General features: G+C 38.9%; 1 protein-coding gene across 1 annotated transcript in view; it reads right to left on the bottom strand.

The window, feature by feature from the left end:
• TTLL11 (tubulin tyrosine ligase like 11) overlaps positions 1 to 27,209 on the bottom strand; it is a 48,498-nt gene that overhangs the window by 760 nt on the left and 20,529 nt on the right. The window contains exons 7-8 of the mRNA XM_054393240.1: positions 6,138 to 6,395; positions 3,090 to 3,196 (exon numbers count right to left, since the gene is read on the bottom strand). Coding sequence (XP_054249215.1) covers positions 3,090 to 3,196; positions 6,138 to 6,395 — 365 coding nt within the window. The remainder of the gene's footprint in view (positions 1 to 3,089; positions 3,197 to 6,137; positions 6,396 to 27,209) is intronic.

Raw genomic sequence — 27,209 nt, 5'->3', positions numbered from 1 at the left:
ACAGTAATATACTGAGCTGCAAGGAAAACAATCAACCTGGAGAGAAAAACAAGTTTATATCAGCACCCGAACTGGGTCACTTAAACCTTGTATTTTCAGAGATGGACCTACAACACAAGTTCAAATGTAGAACCACTGAAACACTGTGTCATTTCAGTCTGTGGCACTGTAAAGGTAACCCCATTACCAAGCATCACCTTCTAGCAGAAGTCAGTTTATTTGAAGTGTTACTTTCCTTCTGCACTGGGTATGAACCCTGAGCCTTTGAAGGTGAAGAGGCCATTTTTCCTCCCAAATCCAGTAACTCCACAACTGTAGTCTGTAGTAACTTTACAATTATAAATTTGATAATCTTAAAGGTCTCTTCCAAGCAAAACAATTCTATGATCCTATTCTATTCTACAAATGAAAAAACAGCTGAAGTGTGTAGGTGCAGTGCCAAAAATGCTCTCTGCTATAATAAAAGCAGTCCCCTGAACAAAAGTCCCCTGCAGAAGCCACACACTGCAGTATAGACTCTTCAGGTATTGTTTGATCACACCTTACTAATAACACATTATCACAGCCAAGAGAAAGAGGGGCTGCATATTAACACTAATTATTGTATTTAAAACTAATTATTGTATTTAAAACCTTGCAGTAATACCTACTTTAATTCTTAATTAAGAAGCCAGGCCACAATTGGCTTTGCAGAACGCCAGCAACAAGGAACAGTTATAGCTGCTTTGTGCTTTAACTGGCTCTCCCAGTTTGAACATATACTTAAGAAGATTATTTTGGGATGAGATATTGAAAGGTTTGGGGTTTTTAACTTTATTGATGCTGCAGGAAAGGCACCTTTTCAAAATATTACAATTACATTCCCAAGTATAATTTCTCTCATCTAGGACTGCAGCTGGGTTGCTTACGATCTTGGCTGTAAAGTAGCTTGCAAAGGAGTTGTTGAGTTATCTGAAAGCAGCAGCTGCCAGCTCAGTAAATTGTTTTATCAGTCACGGTGAGCTGCAGGCAGGGAAAGAACCTTCGGTGGCATACACACTTCCTCCCCCATAAGTGACACTCATGTGAAGCATTTAATGAAAAAAAGTCAGAAGCTGCTGGTTGTGGGCCAAACACAAAGCGATCAGCAGTGGTTGAGCGTGTTGTGTTTTAACAGCTAGAAAACATCTGGTTCACTGAGTCTGTCAACAAATCTCTTCAGTTCTGAAAACCTGAAGACTCACTTGCATTTCTATTATTTCTTCTAGTGTTATTCTATCAGCTAACCACAAAAATTACTTATACCCAAACTGAAAGGCTAAATGCAAATACTCAAGTTTTACCTAGCTGTGAATCAGAGATGACTTACCTAAAGTCCTACAGAAGTTCATACATAATAAACCACACTATCTCCTCTGGACTACACCTTCATTTTCTCCTTCCTAATCTTAGGTCTGGATTTATTTTTCCCATTATCCATGTGAACAGCCTATTTTACTTATTCTCCTTTTGCCTTATCTGAGTTTATAAACAGACTCCACAGGATATTATTGGATATCTACATTCAGGCAACACAAAATAATGCTTCTCTATTTTATACAAATATCAGCTCCATTAACATTTCTGAAGCAGGTACAAAGATTCAAAAAAGGTTAGATAAAAATAATTTTACTGCTGTCATAGCTGGCCACACTCTCAAGTTATTATGTGCATCACTGATTCTCTGTGTTAATGTAGGTGGGAAGTATGGATGCATTTTAGGGGGGTGGGAAGACTAAAATATTCATCTCCTTGGAGATTTTTGATTCTTTTGCTATTTTAGCATTTATTAAAAAGTTGCAGGAGTACATAAATTGATGTCCATGTTCAGCTTCCTATAGAAAAATATGTTTTGAACCAGTATTTGAGAAGATGCTCACTTCACTTGCAGCTCTGTGACCAGCACATTGGTTTATACCAGCAGCATCAAGGTGGATTTCTTTATTTTACACCAATTTAAATGGAATCTTAATTATCCTCCTCAATGGCCACAAGGAGCAGTAGCATAAAACCTTCCAGAATCTTCCAGCTGCTGTTTCCATGCTTTTAAAGCTGGTGCCAAGAACATCTGAGTTTTTTTGTTGAGATTGGAATATTAGCACAATTGAAATTATTCAACAAAACCTGTGGAAAAGTTGCCAAATTTATGGACTCAATTTCATACAGAAAGTTAATAGCAACTTTAGAAATTAAGTAATACATTAAATGGTGTAATTTAGGCCATTAATATAACGAGGAAATAATCTCTGAACTCTGCTGTTTGCTAGATTACTGGCTCAGACCTAAAAACGTGGCCAAAGCAGATGGGGAGGCAATTCACTACTGAAAGCTAGGTTGGATGTTTGACCTAGCTCCTATATGAGCAAAAAATTAACAGCAAGGGATATTTGTAGCAAAAACTACAAAAAGCACTAAGCTGATTTGATGGCTGAACACTGTGCATGTTTGTGCTGAAAGCGAATGTCCCTCCCTCACTCCTCACAAAGACAATGAAAATACAAGAAGAGAGTGGGGGGTGAGGGAAGACTCTCTGGGAAAGGAAAAGTAATACAGGGTGGGTGTTTTCTTTTGTCCCCTAAGTAACCTTTTGGGGGAATAGAAATCAAAAAGAGATATTAAGCATATTTATTTCTAGTTCCTGTATAACTTTTGGTTGGGCTGGGTTTTGCTGGACTGTGTAAGCTGGACATACCTCCTTACTCTGTAATTAAACTCAACGTTCCACTGGGAATGCATTTAAATGCTTCTCTGCAAACAGCCACAAGTCTTACAAATGCAAAATTACACTGCAAGGGTAAAATGGGGCTTGCAGAAGACTTGTTCCAATAAATAGATTGAAAACTAAGAATGATCTATTCTGTAGACAAAGGGAAATTATCAGAGAACTAACCTAAAGAACTTGCTGTAAACTTAACACCTCAGCTGTACATGCCTTGTTCTCTTTTTGAGTGAGGTGTGCTTAAGCTACCAAAGTTGTAAAAAAAAAACCAAACTAAAAGTCCCCAGCTTCCACAGACGTCAAATACAAATGTCCCCAGCTTCCAGAGACTTCAAATACAAAACGGTATTACCTGATTCTTTGTGGTCAATTGTCATGCTGTTCCACCTTCTTGTGATATCAATGTATAAGATATCTACAGCAGCCATTGAAAAATTGCTGTTACTCAGTTTGCAGTTTCTGTTAAAACCAGACAAAACAAGGAAGAGATTCTGATTACATCCAAACTTCAAAGTTAGGAAAAATTCTGTAAGGGCAACTGAGAGAACACTGGGAGAAACAATTACCAATATCATATGTACACAGCCACTGTAAGATGTTTGGTGTAATAAAACACATACAGCAGGTAGCAAACAAGCCAGTGTTCAGCAATGTTCAGATCTGAAATGGTAAAGGCCTTGTATTTTTCATGTGCAGAACATCTCTTGTATGCACACAGTTCTGCTGGCTGTTCAGGCCACATTGGCATTGTTTCTGCCAGCAGAGGCTCCAGGCATGAGAAATGGCCCAGCTAGAGGCATGACCCTAAATCCAATTTGCACATGCCAGCTCACAGCAATCTCCAGCCACAAAAAGGCAGCAGGTCAGATTGCAGATTAACAGTTTTAGTCTGGATTTGCAACAAAGCAGGGGAAAAAACCCAAACTGACAAACCAAACCCTGACTCTTTTAATTAAAAATATGATTTGGCCATTATATCCAGCTTTCTCCCAGGCTATTCCTATAGTTCTCTTTCTGAGGCTGTAAGAGAATGGAATTAATTGGGACACTGTGAAACCAAACAAATCTGCTCAGGCTATCTGCACATAGAGCTTACACAGAGAAATACTCTTTTGTTTACTGTCTGACCCTGTTTGAAAAGGGTTGGAGGAAAGCTTTCAGGCACAGAATTACTTCTTCATGTCTGAACACTGAACAGATTTACCCTCTGAGTTACAGAACACTGCCTGGAAAACAACAGCATCTCTGGAAGCATCTCAGGCATTTAGTGATAAGCACATGTAGGAGATGTGACACTTGTGTGGCCTGAGCCTGCAGTGTAGCACTGATCGATATGTGAGAATTAGCCATCAGTCCAGGATTTCCAGATGCCTGGCAGCCTGGCTGGAACGAGTGCACATGCCAAAGAGCTGGCCAAAACTTCTAGCCAGAAAACAGAAAAACCAAACGAAACCAACCCAGATAATTCAAAAGAATCTTGCTCTTCAGCAGCCTAAGCAGAGCTCCTTTGAAACAGAGGGCTGAGGTCTGGCCTAGATAGTCCCCAAACAATCTTAGGCAGCATCCAAACAAGAGCTACCATCATGTCCAGCATTCCTCTTTTAGTTACATTTCTGAACGAAAAAACTATTGAAGAGGAACAGATTCTGATTAGCTAAAATTTGAGTGGATGGTGTCTCCAACCACATGTCCACACAGAGTCACACCTGTGTACTGTTTATTCTTGAGAAGTGACACTGCACACATCTCGGGGACAGGACCTTGTTTCTGAAGTGAGAAATAATGACAGCATTTCAGGAAAGGGCCATATACATAGATTCTCTAGGGGGGGAAGTAATAACCAAACCAAACTGTTTGCCAACATTAAAAAGCTTAATTTAAGATGCATTAGGAAACTGCAAACACTATTTCACTGAGATATGGCAGTTTGCTTTAATATTCCTAAAAGAAAATCTTGCTTTACTCTGTGTTCCTCTGACTAGCGCCAAATAAGGCTGGACGAGACAATAGAAAATACAGAACTGGAAACTATCCTGTACTGCTCTGTGGACAGAGCAGATGCCTTCAGTCATTTTCTATGTATTGTAATTTGTAAAAATCAAATTGTTTATATTCATTCCTGAATGCTAAATGCATCTGCATAGAAACAGGATCTGTATTTTAAGAGTACATCTGCTGCTGCTGCTGCTGCTGCTTATTTCTTTTGTCATTGTCAATGAAAGACAGAAAATGAGATATTTGTACCCCAACTAGAACAGATACATCCATTAAAAAACAATGGAAAAATCCTCACAAATGAAAAGTATGGGAAAAATAAATTGAGTTCCTTGCCATCACAAGTTGCAATTTCACAATGCAAATCCTCAGTGCACAATGTATCAGCAGCTGGCATTTGGCAACCCTTCCCCATGGCCTGGGGTGGCTGGTTGTGCCCCACAGCCAGCAGAATCAGGTCGAGTCAGTCAGTTTCGGTTGTCACTTTCTCACAATGGCATTTCTAAGATTTACTAGGAACATGACATGTTGAGTAAGACTGTAAATAGTATCTCCCAAAATATCACTGACCAGCTGTGGTATAAAGACCTTGGTTCCTACTAGACACAGTTTCATAGGTCATGTATTTTGTCAGCTTGGAATGATAAAAATTACTTATTTTATGTAAAATATGCAATGGTTCAATGAAAATTACAGGGAAAAAAATCTTTAAAAGGCATTACTATACCTACAGTCTGAAAGTGCATCAGTGTTAGGGGCTGCTTTTCACAGAATCACAGAATAACAGAATGTTAGGGGTTGGAAGGGACTGCCAGAGACCATCAAGTCCAATTCCCCTGCCAGAGCAGGATCACCTAGGGCAGGCCACACATAAACACATCCAGGCAGGTTTTGAAAGTCTCCAGGGAAGGAGGCTCCACAACCTCTCCGGAGCCACCTCCAGTGCTCTGTCACCCTCACTGTAAAGAAGTGTCTCCTCATGCTGAGGTGCAGCCTCCTGTGTTCTAGCTCATACCCATTGTTCCTTGTCCTGTCACTGGGCACCACCCAAAAGAGACTTGAACCTTCATCCTGACACCCACCCCTCAGATATCTGTAGACATTGATAAGTTCCCCTCTCAGCCTTCTCTTCTCCAGACTAAACAGCCCCAAGTTCTTTCAGTCTTCCTTCATAGGAGAGCTGTTCCAGTCCTTCAGTCATCCTCGTAGCTCTCCATCAGACTCTCTCCAGCAGATCCCTGTCTGTCTTGAACTGGGGAGCCCAACACCGCACACAGTACTCCACAGAATACTTTTACTCAACAGAACCCAAGGTAAGTATAAGGACAACAGTGCTACCCCATGGATCAGGAGTTTCCAAGTTGCTGCTTTAAACAACTCCTAAAGAATGCTTCACCTCACTGACCTTATAAACGTTCGGAAACCTGTTGGCCCCAACTTCGTTGTCCCTTTCACACCAAGAAATCGGATAAAGAGTGCAGCCACTCTGTCCACCAGTCGCAGGTAGTTGAACTGCTTGGCATACTTGGGAAACACTTGTTTGAGACACAGGGAGGGGAGACCAGCCTCTGGGCTTCTGCCAGCATCATTCTCTGCTTGCTTGGCTGGACAGGCATCCAACAGCTCTTCATTTGCTTCTGACACATGCTCCAAAGACTGACACCTGCAGCACATAAGATAATGGCATCATGTTAACCTTATTCTTGCAAGATGCAATATGTTGTCTTTCTTAGGGTGTATTTTACTTATATCTCCATGTAGATCCATTGTGATGCTGTAGAATATTCATACTCCTTTCAAAACGTCTTTTACAGCTCCACAAAAGGTGCAAAGCTGACTTCTTCCCCACTGACAAGGAGACATCACACAGTAACTGCATGCTGATATTATCAACATTGAACAGAGGTAAACCAAGTTTCATTGAATATTTAAAGGGAAATACTTAGAGGTTGAAATTACCTAATGATATTTAAACTTATCTTCCTATAATGATTAAGAAGCTTTTACCTTCCCTGTAAATAAGGCACAAAAAGTACAGCAAGATAAATCTGCCAAGAAGAAATTCTAGCAATATATTCTGAAGCAATGCAGTTCACAATAAATGCATACTGGCACTACTCAGAAGACAATTTCTGGGCAATCCCATTATTTTTTTCTTCAAATCCTCTGTGCACACTGTCAAAATACATTATTTCATCTTCATTGTTGTTGCCAAATTCCCTGAATAAAGCTGATCGAGATAATGATGTTCCAAAACAAATGCTACATGTTTATTCAGCATGACAGACTTGTAGGGTTTTTTCCCTCTTTTTGACATACCTAGATAAAAATTAAAGATTGCTATTCTCCTAAATTCAGAAATTCTGATAGCTGATGGTAATTATTTGGCACCCACTAAGCATATGCAGGTTTTCATTTTCTTTCCAGTCGTTTTTCTAAGTACCTATCATCAAAAATAATTTACACTAGGCACTAAAAAAAATTAGTGCTTTTACTACATTGATCTTTTGTGTTCCTGAGCAGATTTAGTGCCCTTCAGAAAGTTCTGTTCCAGCTTATGATAACAATCAACATGCTTATTACTCACCCACAGCACAGTAAAAGTTATTAAGTCAAATCTACAGTAAATCTCTACCCTCTGACTCGGATTGCAAAAGGCAGCAATTTCCTTAGCCCTCTTGCAGCCATCCTGCAGTCATTCATCCATAATGAATTTGTACTCTCTTTTCTACTAAATCTCCCTGAAAGACATTAATCCATTGCCACACTGTGTCCCCTTTTAGTACAGAATACTTCAAAGTTATACTTTTAACTTACAGTGAGAGGTATGTTGGAAATAAATGTATGGTGACTGTGAGACAAAGGGCTCTTGCAGGTTTAAATAAGTAAGAATCACCAAACCCCCGTTTTCGTTAGTATGAATGAAACAGCAGTATCCCATTTCCAAAGACATTTTTGGGGCCAGGTTTACAACCCTGCTCAAATTTGGGCTCTGGATTCATTCACACCTCCAGATGTTACCTTCAAATGGCAGCAGCTCACCATCCATGGCAGCAGCTGCCCAAACTGTAACCACAGATGCGACCGCTCAGTGCAGGCTGGAAGCCTCTCCCTGCACCAAATGCCAGCTCCAGGTTCATTTAGATGAACTTTGAACATCCACAGACATTGCAACAAGTCTTTGTAGAACACATCAGTGTTCAGTCTCTTCGGGTGTTTCAACACTTGTACCTGCCAAACCAGTGCTGCTTGGATGGGGCTGTCATGCTGTGACCACAAGTCATCTTCTTAGACTACCATCAGAAAATTAAAATAATGGTACTTCTTTTGTATCCACACTTGGATTTCACTGATGTTGACCATCTATAAATGTGATCACTTTGGGGATAGAAAACACTGAAAAGTACAAAATTTTGAGCGTTTCTCTTCGCTCTTGATAGCAAAGTAGAAATATAATGTTATTTTTGTCACTGGTTACATAAAGCTGTAAGCAATGGATTATTATTTCTATTCTCTTTATGTGAGATTGTGGTGGCTTCACTGCCATCACGGAATCATAGAATCGCAGAATGGCTTAGGTTGGAAGGGACTTGACAGATTATCTGCTCCAACCTCCCTGCCACGGGCAGGGACACCTCTCAGCTAGACTCAGCTGCTCAAGGCCTCATCCAAGCTGGTCTTGAACATCCCCAGGGAGGGGCATCCACAACCTCTCTGGGCAGCCTAATCCAGACTCTCACCACCCTCGTACTGAAGAACTTCTTTCTAAGATCCAGTCTAAACCTACTCTGCCTCAGCTTAAAACCATTCCCCCTTGTCCTGTCTCTAGACATTCTTAAGAAAATTCCCTCTCCAGCCTTTCTGCAAGTTCCCTTCAGGTACTGGAAGGCTGCTGTAAGGTCCCCTCAGAGCCCTCTCTCATTGAGTACCCTCTGGCTGCCAAAAGAGCGAGTGTGTACAGCCAAGAAACAAGAAGCATGTAGGCTTCTATTTTTAATCTTTAATAGCCTCTTCATTAATTGAAAAATTCCAATCTTCAGCCAGTTGAACCAGACTTTGACCAAATGTGAGCCCTTGTACTCAGTAGGAGAGAAGGTTGTGTGGTTCCTAACATAACTCTTGTTTTAATGATGCCTGGAAGCCTCCAACCCTTTCCTATTCTAAATTCAAGAGTGGTTTGGATTGTACATTATTCATTCATCATTAATGTTGTCAGTTAAAAAAAAAAAAATAAAGCTTTACTTTAAAAGATGCATGCAGAGCTGAGGAAATTTCATTAGATTTCGTTTTTTTGCAGAAAAACTGTTAAAGGGATCAGCTTCAGAGGAATTAATTATAGCTCTAGTGCTCTTTGGTGCCTGTGCTGAGGCTGGAGTGGTGTCCATCCACTTTGTGTCACTGAAACAGCAGTCTGACTTGTGGAACAACAGCTTTCAGCACAGTCACCATCTGAAAATCTGTACTTCCTCCACAAATCCATACCTGTCTCCTGCTGAAGCACTAGGCATTGGAACTTCTGAGGAACTACAGTAGTTTAAAAGAGGCTTTTTTTGGCCTTTCATTTTAGAATCCCCTCCCCATGAGAAATGGGAAATGGTCATGAAAAGAACATGCAGATCATAGTGGTAGACAAACACTCTGGACACGTTACTACAGGGAGCCACAGAAAAAGTATCTCCCTAATTGAGGGGGAAATGGAAACAGTCAAATGATTACACAAGACTGTTTGATTTTTATTAGGGTCATAGAAAATTGTGCTTGTAGAAAAAACAAACATGTTGTGGTCAAAGAAAAAAATACTGTTGAATGTAATAAAGCTTAAGCTCTAAATTTCCACCTGGAATTTCCTTCTTCTCCTCCTTTCTATGGAGAAAGGCCTACAGCTCCTCTGAGGCAATGGATAAAAACTCAAAATCAGCTTCCCATTTTAAACTTTTACTGAAACAGCTCTTAAAAACCACAGCTCATATTAGAAAAGTACTTTTAAAATAAACCCAGCTTTTTCCTTTGCATGCAATTGCATGTCTCATTCCTTTCAGTATGAATATTTTATAGACTTTCCAAATGTATAAATCTGAACAAGAAAACTTAATTCTAATCCTTACTGCCAAATCTTGTACTTCCATTAAGTAGGGAAAAAAGAAAAAGAATATACTACTTAATTTGCTTTTTTAAGTTATTGCTTTTTAAAGTTTGTTTTCGTTCCTTTGCTCCCCCCCCAAAAAAAAATTTTTTTTTTTCTTAGGTTTCATTCTTTTTTCTGGGAAAGAACACCATCAAGCAGGACAGGCTGGGGGCTGTCTTTTGGAGAGCAGTTATGGGAAAAAGGACCTGGCGGAAGAATGATCATGAGCCAGCAATGTGCCCTTGTGGCCAAGGCGGCCAGTGGCATCGTGAAGTGGATTAGAAAGGGGGTGGTTAGCAGGTCGAGAGAGGCACTCCTGCCCCTCTACTCTGCCCTGGTGAGGCCACATCTGGAATACTGTATCCAGTTCTGTGGAATACTGTATCCAGTTCTGGGCCCCTCAGTTCAAGAAGGACCTCAGGGAACTGCTGGAAAGAGTCCAGCACAGAGCCACCAAGACACTGAAGAGAATGGAATATCTCCCTTGTGAAGAAAGGCTGAGGGAGCTGGGGCTCCTTTAGGTTGGAGGAGAGGAGACCTTGTTCAGGTTTATAAAGATGTGAAGGGCAGTGCTGGGAGGACGGAGCCAGGCTCTGCTCAGTGATGTCCGATGATAGGACAAGGGGAAATAGGTGCAAGCTGGAGCATAGGAGGATCCATGTGAACATCCAGAAAAATTTTATGACTCTGAGGATGACAGAGCCCTGGAGCAGGCTGCCCAGAGAGGTTGTGGAGTCTCCTTCTCTGGAGACATACCAAACCCACCTGGATGCATTCCTGTGTGACCTACTCTAGCTGATCCTGCTCTGGCAGTGGGGTTGGACTACATGATCTTTCAAGATCCATTCCAACCACTAACATTCTGTGATTCTAATGCACTAGATCTTAACTAATTTGCTAATCCAAAGTATACTTCATGCTTTTAATAAACCCAAGACTTTCTGGAGCAAACCTGCACAAGAATTTGTCCTGTAAAATGGAATTGGTGCATTGCTCTTTCGCATGCTCACCTTAACTGCAAGCACTTACACTGACTATATTGTCAAGTGCAATTTTCCACTGCTACCACTATCAGTACTTCAATAAAAGTTTATTTTCTGGAGATCTATTCAACACACTTATATGCACCCAATCTCACCGTGGTCTCAACAGAACTAATTAAGAAAAACTGCCTCGCTGGGTATATTACAGCCAGGCTTGGGGTCTATAAAAACAGAAGTTTATCATGATCTGCACAGTTTTGCAAAGAAACAGAGCACAACAGATTTTTTTGCCCTAGCACTAGATAAATTACACTCACTTGCAACGCACTGATGCCTTTTCTGCTGTGTTTCACTGCCATCTGCCATTGCCACACCATAAGGGTGAGCCTGATGACATAACTCTCCGGGGGTCAGGAAACCATGGGCTGCTGCAAGCACTGCCAGTACAGTTCCAAACAACAGAAACACAGCTCAAAGTCCAGCAACAATGGAAATACAAGGGGGATTTTCACCTCCATTTCTACCATAAACCAGTCAGTTAGAAAGTACAGAATTACACATTTTTGTAGTGCTACTTTGTCAGATTCAATGTGTCACTAAAAACTCCTGTGCTTATGTACCATCCAGTTCTTTCTTACTCCAGAAGGTCACTTCAAGAAATATATTATATATCCTTAAGTTCAGGACTTCACCTCAGGAGTGGGTACAACACACAGGGCTCTCAGCCTTGGCTGTAGTCTGCATGAAAACCTTGTGAAGTGTCTGTGAACCCTGCAGCAGGGCTGTAGAGAAGGGATCAGAGAGCACAAAATGCTGCAGCAAATCTCCAGGAAGAGAAGTGTGCACAAGTTCCCTCCATTAGCTCCTTTCTCTTGGGATTTCCAACACGAGAGGGGAGGAGAAGGAAGCTGAATCCACACTTTAAAGCTGCTCCTTAGAATTAATTGTTTTGACTGACACAGCTGAGTCAGGCTAAATGAATGAAAGGTCAAATATAAGGTAATGCTTCTGTTGCCATACAGAATAAAAGCAAAGCTCAATTTACATACTAATGTCTGACCTCAATACATTAATTTCTCTTATTCTGTAGCTCATGACAGATCTCTTTCTAGAAATGATCAACTGTGGAGAAAATACTAAGTGCATCTTTAAAAAAAAGAATTTCAGTTTTAATAAAGCTTATAGAAATGACATCTAAGGCTACTTATCTTTTATACATGATTACTAATTTATTAATGTTTCCTCCATCTATGTTTTATCCCTTTCATTCTGACTGGCCTTAATCTTTATGCAAATAGAAGTTGCTAGGGGACAAACAAATTTGCAACTGCTAATTAAAGGCTTCAAAATTTGCAGCATTTTTATACTTGTAGGTGTCAAGTTCAGAGTAAAATTGGGTAAGAACTGCAATATTAATATTTCCAAGAATGCTCACTTGATATATTTAAGATTTAGGGCATTGCTAGAAGTATAAATTAAGCAATTTTGGTATCAGCCAACAACTGCTTACATAATAAAAGAAAATATTATGTTCTGGATTCTGAAGCTGTAATTATTCCCTCAGCTGAGCCTCTATTCTCAAAGCAAGACTCCCTTAACATAGTTAAAAGCAGAGACTATTTTGCATGACAAATCTATCTATCCACCCATTTATCACCACAGCGTATGGACCTCCCAAGAAACAGATAAGTGATTGTTACTGGAGTGAGCAGGTATGAAACACATTTGTGTGCTCATTCAACAAAACAGTTCATTTAGGAAACAGTCAAAGCCAGAGCAGTGCCTCTGCCTTATCAACCATTCAGGGATTTTCCTTTATGAACTAATCCCATTACTTTTGCTAACACACAGGCTTCCAGCACTCATAGTATGCAACAGGAAGGAGTTTCATAGTCTGACTGCATGTTTTGTGAACAATCAGCATCTTCTGTTTTGCACTGGCCACTTGTGAGTTTCATTTGAAGAACCTGAATATTCATCTCCTCTTCACCTTCTGGCAAAATAAAAAATGTCAACAGCACAAGCATCCCTCCTTTCAAAAAAAGAATGAAGTTGCACAAAGATAAAAGCATTAAACGAATATTAAACCTCGCAGAGTAAGGCATTATTGAAGTTATGTTAGAAATATTATTGCTCTTACATATAGTTTATTCGACACTTCAAGAATGCTTTGAGGCAGCCAAAGCAACCACGATAAAGAGTCCACATTTCAACGAGCAGAATCAATCACATTAAAAATCAGGATTGGTAATCAGCATGTTTTTGGCAGACAACTAACTTCACATCATACAAAATACATTCTGAAAATGCAGCAGCTGTCCTGTCTTTTGGAAGAAAGCACTGAAAGCAATTAGAATTTCCATCTATCTAAGGAAGAAAAAGAAAAAAAAAAAAAACAAACCAAAACCAAACCTGAAACAGTATCTTGGTTAAAGAAATAGTTAAATCTCCTCACTTAGATTTTAACCTTATCATGAGCATGATATGTCTAACTTTGCATCTTCAAGGCCATAGATCCATAGATATTTAACCTTACCATAAGAAGCATGACCATGCCTAACTTTGCCTGCACCTTGGAGGCCTACCATTGCATTCACTCTGGAAGGGTGAAAGACACACAGCAAGTTTGTGTCTAAGAGTTGGCAAGCAAGTTCTAGGTGAATCCAAGGCTAAATTAAAAATGTACCTCATAGCCTTGCTTTTCACTTAACAAAACCAAAATAGTTAATCAGATTCTTGAAAAAGTTCAATCAAAGCCCCTGCAGTTCATCAACAACAATCACAGCAGCTCTCACACACAGCATCTGCTAGTTCAGGCTTTCCATTTTCTGTCCCACAAGTGCTATCTGTTTACACAGATCATGCTCTGTAGGCTCCACAGACATCAGTCCCCTTTCTGAGAAGGGTTCACTGCCTCTGCAGACTGGGTGCATTTATTATAAAAATGAACACTTCTCATTAAAGATTAAATAGCTTTTGGAAGAAAATGGAAGACTCTGAAAGTTTGCTGCCTCCACACACTGTTGAGTGTTTCCAAGATATGGATCCTGACTTGCTTCACATCAAGGACACAAGGAAATGGATGAGAATACTACTGACATTTTCATGTCTTAGGCAGAGAAAACTAAAGCATCCACTTCAAACTCAAAACCTAAGACAATCTAATGTGCTGTCACACACATCTTTTTCCTTGTCTGGGAAAAAATATGCTGTTAAGGCTACACCAGTGATACTCTAAGTGTTCACTAGTGGTACTGTGATTAAATGCAGTTGCATTACACTCTTACCTTACTAGGTGATGCCAGGAATCAATACAGCAGCACATCAGAGGGAAGAGACATCCTTTAGAGATACAAAGCAGACACTGCACAGCTGGGATGAACTTCCAGATGGATGCAACAGCTGCACTTGAGGTCTGTTTGTATTTCTATAGCACTCCCTAATACATAGTTTTAATCACTAAAGTGAAGAAATGCATTTAAGGAGTCTCAGGTGCAATGTACTGGGGAAAAAAAGTTATTTCTTAATAATTGAGATTCTTTAATTCCAGTTTTCTTTTTTTTTAAGAATAATGACAGTATCAGTCTGCATTAGCCAAAGATTTACTACTTTAATGTAAAAGAAGCAGTGAATGCTTATTGCTATTACCTGTCACCTATTCGAGTGCTGCAGAAAACATGGCATTACTATAATGAAATAATGTATCAGCAATGCCAAACCTGCATCGAAAGACTTTGTTCCACTGTAGCAAAAAATTATTAGAGAACAAAGATTATTAAATATGGTCCCCAACACTTTATTTTTTTGTGGAGGTAGCTTTTATTATTCCTAGTAGATTTATTTGTGTTCAGTACTTGCTTTTAACGTACTTATTGTTTCTCCACTTTCCCTTGATTCTTTAGAAAAGCCTGCCTTAAAAATAGTAATACAGGATACTGCAAAGGCAAACCAGCTGTAAAGCCTGATAATATATTGAAACCAACATTAAATTAGACCACCAAGTGTCTTACAGTAGAAGAGGGGGCGGGGAAAAAAAAGTAAACCCCATGGCATTTCTTCCCATGTGGAAATGATTCTTAGAAAGCAGCCATGATTATGCCAGGGTAGAAAAGGAGCTTTACTCTGTCATCCAATGGACTAGAAAGCATCAGTGCAATTGCATTTTATCAGCAGTAATCCTCCTATTAAAGCAGGTGAATTCTACATACACAAAGTAACACTCCTGATGATTACACTGCTACTAAGTCATGTGGCTTTAGGCTTTCATTTTGTGGCAAGTGGGTGCCCGGCAGTTTCATTGCTTTCTAATTTTTTCAGAGACTAGAGACCAATTATTACTTAAAAATAAGCCAATCATCACTCCTGCTAAAAGATGACTAGCAGCAGAAGTTAAATGATAGAGAATATCACTGCCCCCAATACATTAATTTCTGTCACTCTGTCACTGTTAAAATTTACAGCAGATATAATCTCTTTGAAGGGGGATCAAGTCATAGAAAGTATGAGCCTAGTTTAAAATAGAATTTTAATTTTAATGAAAGCTTCAGGGAATGATGTTTATGCTGCTTATCTTTCATACCTGGTGATTAAGTTAATTTATACTTAATGGAAGAGGATATTTCTAATCCCTAGACAGGCTCAACATCTGTCTGTGGCTATGTTTTTGGAAGCCTTAAGCTGCTTGTGATTGATGTAATAAAACTGGGATCCTGCAGAATTGACACCTGAAGGATATCTATAAGAGGGAAAATGTTATTTTTCTGCTCAATGACTGTGCACAAGTCAAGGCAAAATCCCAAGCACTTCATTTTGCTGTCCCTTGAAAAACTGCTTTCCACTCTCTTGCCATTGGTTTGTGACTATAAACAGGGGAAAAAGCAAACAGTTCTTGGATATGGTTATGATCCAATATTCATACACTTTATGTGTGGGATCTGAGAACACATGACTTTCTGATGGCCTGGAGCTGATGAAAATAATAAAACTCCTGCAAAAAAACAATGAGAAATAATCTACATTTTTCCTTCACTTCTCATACCATGTCTATTTAAGGCCAAATACTAGCAAAATAAATGCTTTTATTTACCCTATAGTTACAACTGAGGAGAGGGAAAAAAAAAAAAAAGAAAGACTGAAAGAAAGAAAAAAAGTCTTGAAAAGTAAGTATATTGCTAGGAAAAAGAAACACTGAAAAGAATATGATAGCCTCACTCAAACAGTATTATCTCATTTTTTTAGTATTTAGAAGTATCTTTAAAAGCATGGAGGAAAAGAAATATCTGCCATTAAAATTCCAACTAATGCTACAATTCTGCTGACTTTTTTACTGCTTACCCCAAACTATGGATCTGAGTCAGTGCAAAGGGCTGGTTGAGACACGCTTGGCAGTCCTTGGAAAGTACTATCACAGAATGGTTTGGATTGGAAGGGCCCTTTAAAGGTCACCTAGCCCAGCTCCCCTGCAGTCAGCAGGGACATCTGCAACTAGAGCAGGTTGCTCAGAACGATGCCCTGGAATCATTCCAGGGATGGGGTATCTACCACCTCTCTCAGCAACCTGTGGCAATGTCTAACAACCCTCAGTGTAAAAATCTTCTTCTATCTAGTCTAAATCTCCTTCTTTCAGATTAAACCAATCACCCCTTGCCTTGTCTTTTTTATAGGCCCCTTCAAGTACTTGAATACTGCAATAAGGTCTCCCTAATTGCAGCCTTCCTGTCAATTACTGCAGTCCAGCATCAACAAAGGACAGAGTGTATTTTGTTCGGACTAACAGTACCAAACTTGAGCTTTCATCCTACAGTACAGGGAATTAATGATTTGCATCAAACAAAAATACATAAATGAACTGTTACAGTGACACAGGGTAATTAAATGATTAAATCTGCTCTATAATTTACAGCTGCACCAAGACTGACCATTATTTGCTATGAGTTTTCCCATTCTTAACTGTGACATCTAAGTACATTGCAAATAAATAATTCTTAAGAAGGAATGTGCATGCCAAGAGCTTTCCAGTGACCCAGTGATATAATCCATGCCTATGCACTCATTTATTCCATTTTACTGTTACCTTAATAAAACACCATTATGTGGCCCAGAAGCCCTACTCCACAGAAATTATTTGGTTTTTTTATTAGTAAGGTGATGCACCTCAGCATGCCCTTGCCTGATCGATTTGTTACAACATCATCTTGGTTGCAGGAAATCTTATTTTTCTAAATCAATTTGTTCGTGGGCTGAGAGAACATCAAGTACCTACTGCGACTCTGCAGCCACATGGAGAATTTACAGAGATATAACTGGAAACCAAGACAAAGCATTCTGAGCTCACTTCACAGATTCCATGCAATCAAAACCATCACAGCTGGTCGTAGTTTTAGGTTGCACACAACAGACAGATTGTAAAGATGGCAAGGAGACTGGTATGAAAGAAGAGAGTTTTATACCTTGTACAAGCCACACATAGGCATGATGTATAAATACTCAAGAGTGTATGCATGACCATTTATATTTATAGCAAACACTTGTGCATTTATTGTATGAAAATTACCTGCTGTGATTCATTAGCAGAAAGATTACAAAGATGAGAAGCTTTAAATTTGAGTTTATGTTAAATGTAAATCACATTAAACATTAAAATCAGAGTTCATGTTACATACCAACTGGAAAAATTAATTTAAAAGCAGAGTTGCTTCTGTGCAGCACAAACAAACATTCAAGAAGGTAAAGGGGAAATAATTTCTAATTACATCACAGAATTACAGGGGTTGGACGGGACCTCTGGAGACCACCTAGTCCAATGCCCCTGCCAGAGCAGGTTCACCTAAAGCAGGCTGCACAGGACTGCATCAAGGTGGGTTTTGAATGACTCTAGAGATCTCTTATCAGATAATGACCAAATATCCTTACATTTAGACAAAGGAATTAAGTCAACATTCTGAAAATTAGAATTTATTCATGAGTTATTTAACTACAGGATAATAATGAAAACTGACATATACAAAAGCCATGAAAAAGCTGTATGGTGAAGAGTGCAGCTGAAGCACTGCTCCTGCAGGAAGGCGAGTTCCCACCCAACACCTAGATTACGTTTGCAAGCTACAGGCTAAGTGGAGGCAAAGATTATTCTGCTGATAGCAGAAACTCAGCTCCAATGATTAGCATATTGAAGTGCCAGGAAAAAACCAATTTGCACTCAAGCCTAACTACTAATCACCTTCCCTGTGTGAACATGCAAATTCAGTGAAGCCACTTGGACAGACAAGGCACACAGATGCTGCCTCTGCCCCATACTTTGAGAGAGAAGAGAAAAAAAAGTGGGTTTCACTTCAAAATACAATGGTTTTCCTGTACTGAAAAGTAAAGAGGAAATTATAGCAAATCCAAAGAAAGGAGATGCAGCACTCTCTCTTAAAAATGTATGTAAAACGAAGCTGTTTCCTTAACAAAGGCTCATTTTCCTCCTTTTCTTTGCACTAGACAGGCTGTGATTAACACAGTCTAGTAGAGAGAAAGGAGATGGCACTTGGGGGATGAGTGCAGAAGACAGAATAAACTTATTTTCTTTCCTTATATGAGGACCAAATTAGATTTCAATTAAAACAATTTTGTAAGCAGAAAGTTAGTGGAGTGCTCCTGAAGAGCCTGTTTTGTGGTTAGATGAACACTGAGGTGTGCTCCCCTCTGCCCTCGGACTCTCTTCAGTGGATTTGGCTAAATAAATGTATTTGTTTAACCTCTCCTACATGACAGTTTTTCAAAGTAAGAGTTGGTCCAGATTAACACTCTGACTAAACATAGTGCACTTTCAGTGCTGGATGGATGCCTAAATCACTGAAGCACAGAAGCCCAAAACAACCTGAGCCAAGTACTGAAAATCAGTTGGAAATTAAGCCCTTGTTCAACACAAGAACACTAACCCTTTTCAGGCTGAAGAGGTGTCAGCCTTGAAGGCTTCATATGAGAAGCCTTGAGTGGTAGAAACAACATCTAACAACATCAAGAACCTCTCTACCATATTATTTTTGCAAGCCAGATTTCCTCCAAGGTAGAAGGAAAAGGTGAATGGCAGTAAGGACTGCAGTAAGCTCACTCTCTCAAAGGTACAGAGAGCAAAGTCCACAAAACACTTAAGTATGCACTTAAGTACTTCATGGATAAAGTAAAAATTGCTATTTGTTTTATATTCTATCCAATGTAACCTGAGCAAGTTTCTGACAATGCTTAAGCTGAATTTTCATTGGTTTCAGCTGAAGCTTGCCATGAGCCGTGCCAGGATACAACAAACATCTATATGCAGCAAAGCTCCCAGGGATGAGTTTATGTTTAAAAAAAACCAACAAAACAAAACAACACAAAAGAAGCTTACTTAGTTAGATTTCAGTCTAAGCAGCAGCACAGACCAGCATCCATGCTGTCAGTTACAGAATGAGGCTTGAAGAGCTTTCCTACCAGGCTTGGAGCCATTACAGCCCGGAGAAGTCACTAGGGCTCCTCTTGCCACAGTCACTGCTGGTTATGAGGGATGCAAAATACAGCACACCTCAAGCCAGGTTCCATTACCATTAGGACTCAGTTATACTCTCTAATCACATAACTGATTTCAAATATGTGTTTAGACCTACTGCCTCCACATTCATTTCTATGCCATTTGGAAGTAGACTAAGCAGCCACCCCGCCTCATTCCTGACCTCCCTTCTTCTTGAGCAAACCTTGAAGATTACAGCAACTTTTGTGGCTGCACTACAAAGACTAGAGGGAAGTGACATATTCTGCTAAAATCTTCCTTGTCTCAGTATTTTATCACAAAGGTTTTCTTTCCATTTAAAAATCATCTTAAGAGAAAAGAAAGCAAAAAGATTTCTTAATGATCAACTTCATTGTGAATACCTACAAGATGTATTTGCTACAGCACAGTTTGAGTGTTTGGGAAGTTCACATTTCGTGGAAATGCTCTTGACAGGTCACATTGCTCTGTTTATTTCCAATCCTTCCTCTACTCACTAGAAATTTTAAAGAACAAAAAAGAAGAGAAAAGAGATGTCAATAAAGATGTAATTAGATTAGCTGCATCTCAAAACATTGTAATTGAAATCTAATTGGACAAACTAGTCACCATTCTCAATCTGATAACAGAAAACCAGACTCCAGCTCACACTGGAGCTAGGGGCACTGCAGCACACCAATTACTGCCAAAGCATGGTATGGGTTTGGACCAATTAATTCCACAGTGCTGAAAATGAAGCCTTTTAAAATTCTGCAATCCATATCAATTCTTGTCCATTAAAAAGTTTTAATGAACTGGGCCTGTCATCAGCTTGCTTGCTTAGTATACTCTAAGCACTTCCAGCTGTCCCTCAATATGGGGTCATTTCAAGAGACTCAAAATAGCACTGAATCAACTCTTTATGTGCAAGTTAAAATACAGTCTTTACCTTCAAGATGATAGTGCTTAGAATACAAGATGTGAGCAAAGACAGACCAACTTGCAAAACTGGGTTATGAATAACAGCATTTTATGCAGTAGTGAAGGTTAAAATGGGAATAATCATAAATTAACCTGTTGTCAAGCATGGGGTTATTTAGTGCTGTGTTTGTGTGTGTTCCAATGATAGTCTGTAAGTTCTCCATTTTATTAGCAAAGGACCATAAAAATGAGAAGATGAATGTAACATCATTGAAGAATAACCTTCAGAACCCTTTTTTAAAACTCAAACATCCTGAATATTCAAATAGCACACCATGCACCAAGTGATGACATTGTACAGAAAGCACTCTGTCTGGGAGAAAGTAAAAGACAGAGATCACCGATGACAACCAGGCTGGCAAAATGTGAAGAATCATAGAATATTAGGGGTTGAAAGTCGAACCCCCCTGCCAAAGCAGGATCACCTAAAGCAGGCCACACAGGAACACATCCAGGCAGGATTTCAAAGTCTCTGTAGAAGGAGGCTCCACAACCTCTCCAGCCAGTCTGCTCCATGGCTCTGTCACCCTCATAGCAAAAAGTTTTTCCTTTAGTTGAGGTGGAACTTCCTGTGTTTAGCCATTGTTCCTTGTCCTATGACTGGGCACTACCCAAAGGAGGCTGGAATCTTCATCCTGTTACCCATCCCTCAGGTATTAATAAGTTTCCCCCTCAGACTTCTCTCAAGACCAAACAGCCCCAGGTCTCTCAGTCTTTCTTCATAAGAGAGATGTTCAAGTCCAAGAATGCTTCACAAACCGTAGTAACCACCAGAGATATTCTGTGTAGAATTGGACCTAGAATCTTCTGAGAGCAGAAATCTGAAGCTTTTCTGTAATATTTTTATGCAGCAACAATACATAAACTGACCTCATGTACCACTAAGCACAATAACAGGCCATGTCCTGCACACTATTATTTAGAAGGACTGGCAGTGCATGGAAGGGCATCATCCTCTCTCTCTGCAGAATGAAAATGGTAGCAGAAGGAAAATGTTTTGTCTAAAGGTCACTGAGTAAATTGACTGAATCAGGAACAGAAATTGCATCTTTTATGTTCTATTCCGGAGTTATTTTCCCAAAATCAACTTTTCCTGTAATGGTTTGATAGAGAAAAACATTGAAGTGAATTACTGAATTCCTACTGTATCTATGCTAGCAACATGAGTTTAGCTATTTTTGAAGAAATATTACTATTGCACATGCATTTAAGCATTTTTAGTCAATTAAAACATTTCAGATTAGGTATGAAATAGAGCCACATGTAAACAAAAATATCTGACTTCCTTTCTATTAGTAGATTGTATTCTCTTTTCCACATTAGGAATGCTGCCACAGCACATTCAAATTTTTTGACTGTTGTTTTTTCTGTTGTAGTAAACACTCCTATGGTGCTTTCTTTTAACTGGTTCTTAAAATCAATGTAGAACTATCCTGAGTCAAACACTACCAGCTCTTCCCCTTCCTTTCAGGGAAGAACATCTCACCTTGTAATTCCAATGGGACCTGTCCTAATCAATAGGAGAAAGGTTAAAAGCTCCTAAGGATGAAGCAGACAAATAATTGGAAAGTGAGAACAGGGAGCAAAGATCAAGGCATCTGTAACATTTGCTTCACAAAACTGAACAGAGTAGTTGAAGCTAGTTCTTCTTGAGCAGGATGAGAAATAGCAGTAGAAATAAATACTCTCCAACTACAGAAAAATAAAGTTAACATTTCACTAATCTGAACTGAAGTAACATTGACAAACATCACATTTAAAAGTCTCCCCTCACATGTCTAACTCATCAAAAGCCACATGGGCTAATGTAACAGACAAGAATTGATACTGAAGCTGGCAGATTGCCTGATGAAGGAATAAACAAAAATCCCTCTAGGAAAGAGAAAGTGTCTAATCCAATGTGCTTTCAAAGGGCTTTGGCAGAATGATCCTGAATATGAATCCTGGGTCATTCTGACTGATGGAGAAAAAAAATTGTCTCAGCCTCCAAAATGAACCAGAGTAGAGAGATCAATCTCAAGAAAGCTACACATGAGTTTATACACTCTCAGGCAGAAATAAGGCTTGGAATGAAGAGGTGGTGATCGAGAAACATTTGAATAGCTGAAAACCTGACCAGACTGCCAAGTGATAGCAAAAAGGATACAGGAATCAACCTAAAGCTCTGGCTGCCAGCTCATAAAGTCAATTAGCAAATGGGAACCAAAATAGTGATACTGCTCTAGCTAGGTTTATTACATGCTCCCTTTTATAAGCACTGAAGTCATCCCATCTAATGCAAAAAGCACTGACAAGGCTGAGCAATGAATCCCTGTGGAACACAATACAGCTACTCACAGGAGTGGAACTTAAGAAACATTACAACATCACTGAGAAATAATCATTATTTTCTGTTCAGTGATAGCTGCAACACCAGTATTCTCCCTTTCAGCCTCTCCATATATTTGTGCACTGAGTTTCTGACCCTCTTAAACCACTCCTGTCACACAATCATAACCTTAGAATATGTATAGTGAGATGAACACAGTTATCAATTGCAAGAATGACTTTATAATCATCAAAATCTAGGAGAATCATACTCTTGAGACATCTTTGCACAGTGTATTTTCATGCCTTTATATTTTCATACTTCTATTAAACGTGACACAAACATCAGGGGAGGTTTGGAAACTGAATTTAAAAAAAAAAAATCAGGAAAATAAATGGAATAGAGCTGCACAGGTGATTTCCTGAGTTTTCAACCTCCTTTGTTAAGGAAATACAAAATTCCTCCTCGACTCAGTAACAAGAAATTAATAATAGCATTAGGAATTGCAAAATGTCCTTGAAACCCACAAAAGAGAAACATCCCTGAGAGGCCTGTTTAAGTGAAGACTCACAGTCCTCTTGCATTTAGTGGACCAGGTTAGACCACTCCATCACCAGCAGGAGACATCTCCTAAAGAATCTGCCACTTCAATCTAAGTTACATTTAAAGTAGAAAGTACATTAGTAGAATGCCCAGAAATTAAGTTTGCTTTTAATACAGATCACATATTCTCCTCCTAGAAATTATTTTGTCCCATAACTGAAAAAGAAATCATTTAAAGTGAGAAAAATGTGTAATCTTCCCAGCAGAAATAATGAACCACCTTGTTTTGTGCAAGAAGACCTTTTTTGTTATAACTTCTCCAAAATCTTGACTGGAATTTCTTGTTAACTACATAAGACTGAAAGAAAAAAGTCAAACTGACATTCATTAATATTTAGAGGGTGCTCTCTGAAGAGAGTGACATTAGACAGTGTTTGCATCCTGATCTTGCAAAAAATTTGAGAGAGACCACATTGGGGTTCCTCCTGCTCAGAAAATTAGTTAATCATATTTGACATATGCTAGAGCCACAGAATCCAGCAAGGAGAATTGTAGCTGACATAGCTCAAAAAAAGAAGGAAAAATAATCAGAACAGCACAAAAAAAATTTCAAGGCTGAATTGAAATGGAGTGGGATGTACAGAGAACAGCACCCAAGAAAATAGAAATAAGCAATGAAACAGCAATGCTGAAAAAGGTAATAAAACTAAAACACTCATTTTTGTGGGCATAATGAATTGATTGCTTTTGGAATGGCCAAAAATTGAATTATATTTCATTTCCAAAATGTTTCAATTCTTTCTTCTGTCCATGCCTATTTTAGTGCTGAATAAGTCATTCGACAACTTAAGGCGCTGCACCTTCATCATCTCTAGCAAGTGAAAAAGCACATTTTATTTCATGAGCAACTCATAATTCTAATGGCAAGCACGTCACAACACTGTCCTTTCTTTGTCAAAACAATAAAATGCTTTCTCTTCTGTCTCGAGATATGTTAAGAAGCTAGGCATGTAAATGCAAGAGATCATACAGAGAATAAATAGCAACAAAACCATAAAGAAGCTTCTTCTTATCGCTAGATTAATTAGCATTAATAAAGTAAGGCACAAATATTTTTCACAGGACAGGAAAGCAGGTCGTTAGCATTGATGAGAGGATATAAATGCTCCAAGTGATACTCATGGCTTGCAATTACACCACCAGTCAAACAGTTTACATCTAACATCCAGTGTAGAAGGTGCAGTGTTTGTGTACAAGACTGAGGCTCCTTTTTGCTCCTCAAAGCCAATGCAATTTTAAAAAGAATAAATTGTTAATAATTGAACAAACACTGAAACAAAAACATTTTACTACCATAAAGATTCAAAATTAGGTACAAAATAGTAGAAGTTTGTGAAGCCTTTTGAAATGGATTTTCTGTTGGGAGTCACAGTATCAACAATGATTTGCATCAGTGATTATCTTAATTAAACTGCTGTTTACATAAGTAACGTTGATTTACTTTAACTGTTCGGTGTCATTAGACCATTCATTTAACTGTGCAAATTTCCTTTAGCTGCAGTCTTCTCCCACCTTCAGTAGGCTGTAAACAGAACCTCTGCTGCAAGAAGCAAATCCAGAGCAAATTTAATACCAGACTTATACAAGTTTCATGGTGGAAACGTTGTGGAGCACAGAGCAGCCCCTTGCCTTACACTACTACATAACAAGAGTCTCACTCTAATTCAGGCACAGACAAGCTTTCTGACTACTTTGCCTATTTCAGACTTGAAAAGAAACACACACTGTGATCATTTCCCAGCCATTTCCCACTCCAAAGTGACATGTGCCACCCCTAATCTGCACCATGCTTTGAAAATGCTAAGTAAAAACCCCTACATTTCCCCATCTTTTCATACATTAGATTTCTCACTCGAGGAGAAAAGCTCTGTCCAGTCTGCAGTGACCAGCTGGCTAATTTGGTACTGAATGCCTTCACTAGAGCATAAATTCAAACCAACTACTATTGCTGAACAAAAAAATTAAAGTAACCTGGAAAAAAACAGCACAGTAACTTTGAAATTAGCAGTGACAGATTGTTCAGAACACAAATCAAGATTGCTGATCATCTCTACCCCCTGTGTTCACTCTCCAGTGCTGCTAGAAGAAAGTTAGCTTTGTCTGATAATATTAATGGATTTACAGAGGAGTTTAAAGTTCCATCCTTCCAAGAAAACAGCTCAGCCACACATGATTGTGTTTGTTCCACCATGTCATCAGCCTGGATGACTGCAATGACCTACTGAAGCCTTAAAATCCATGAGAACAGTACTGCCACACAAACAAAATCAAACAGTTAGAATCTTGCATATTATTTTATTAAAAGCTTTAATTTCTTATGAATGAAACCTGAGTTCTAAATTAAGAATTCCTAAGTAAAAGAGAACTAATCTAGAACCAAAGCTATGGCAAAAAAAGCTTTACATTTTAGCTCCTGCAAAGATCCAATAGGAAATAAAGCAGAAACCCTCTTTTTATAGCCAGGCATTTTAAGATGGATTTTTTTAATATATATATTTTTAAGGAGCAGCAAAAAGGTAAACCAAAGCAGACACCATGGCGTTGATTAGCTGCCTTCTTTAATTTCAGAAAGGGCTATCCAGGCTCTACTTGGTAGGGCAGAGCCAGACACCACTCACCCTCTGGGTTAGAGTAGCTTGAAAGCAGCCTAACAAGTAACCTGCAGAGCTGCATTCAGATTCTCCCAAGCTCCGAGCCATTGCCATGCATCCTCACCCTGCAGAGCAGTATCTGGCTCCAAAGCTCTCTGTTAATAGTTACTTTGGAAACTCTGCTGTCATCAGACTTTGGCTACAATTGCACTAATGTGGACTAATTTGGAAGCAGCAAAGAAATTAATGCAGCAAAGCAGGACATTAATCTCTCTAAGGAGATACCTACTGCCTGCAGTTCCATAGCATCAGGGAAAAGCAGGTGCTGTGCAATACCCCCTGCTCATGCTCCCAAAAAGCTCACATGTGCCTGTGTCACCTTTTATTCCATTTTAATTCCTCATGCTCTTTGCACCACAAAGTAACACAAAGCCTTCCTTCATCTCTACAACAGAAGAGATTTCCTCTTCTGTTGGAAAATGAGATTTTCCTCAACAGTGATAAAAAAATAAATAAATCTTTGTATGCATTTAAAGTTTCTGTTTGAACAGATTACATGCAAAATTATTAAGCACATACCTCAGTATTTATGGTCAGGATAAATAACTGAAACTTGGAAAAGATCATAGCGTGGAACAACAGCCACTAAGTATATTTAAGTACATTCAGTTGAACTTGTATCACTCTAGATTTTCAATGATTAATTATTGGCAGTACCAAGATAATTACTAGTGATTGGTACATGCAAAGTGTGGAACTGTGTTGGAAAAATAAAGAGATGTGTAGGGCATGACAAAGTGATTCTACTCAACTTAACTTTTATTTCAGTATTAAACAGCACACAAAAGGAAGGAGAAAAAATAATCAAAACTCCATGAAGATGAGGAAAATTGAACTTAGAAAAAAATTAAATTCAGCTATTAATCTTTCCTGATAATTAAGTACTTCAGGATGACTTCTAAAACTCACTTCCATTTAGATGCTTCATTTATTTTAATTTGGGAGGTAATTAGAAGGAAATCAAATCCATCTCCACAGCAGAATGTTTACCTGAGATGCAGCTGAGATTTCTCAGTATTTCCCCTGTGTTTTCAAACCCAGTGTTATATGTATCATTAAAACTTTACTTAATGTCCATTACTCAATTAGCATCAAAAGTAGAGTCTACAATGTTTGCTGCTGGTCAGAGAACATGAACTTTTACAGACTGTTTTTCTACTAATAGGCCAAATTTTCCTTTCCCTCCTGCCAGATGCAATTAGACTAGCAAAAGTATTACAATGAATAGGGAAACAACTTTCTATCCTCAGTCAATTATTTAGTGATTATCTTTGTCCTACAGAGGAATGATGCCATTTCTGGTCAGTTCCTAGTAGAAGTGTTTGGAGAGGTAACCTG

This window comes from Indicator indicator, chromosome 28, assembly GCF_027791375.1.
Source record: "Indicator indicator isolate 239-I01 chromosome 28, UM_Iind_1.1, whole genome shotgun sequence".
NCBI lineage: Eukaryota > Metazoa > Chordata > Aves > Piciformes > Indicatoridae > Indicator > Indicator indicator.
Note: the sequence above shows the minus strand (reverse complement) of the source record. Positions and strands in the feature narration are given on the sequence as shown.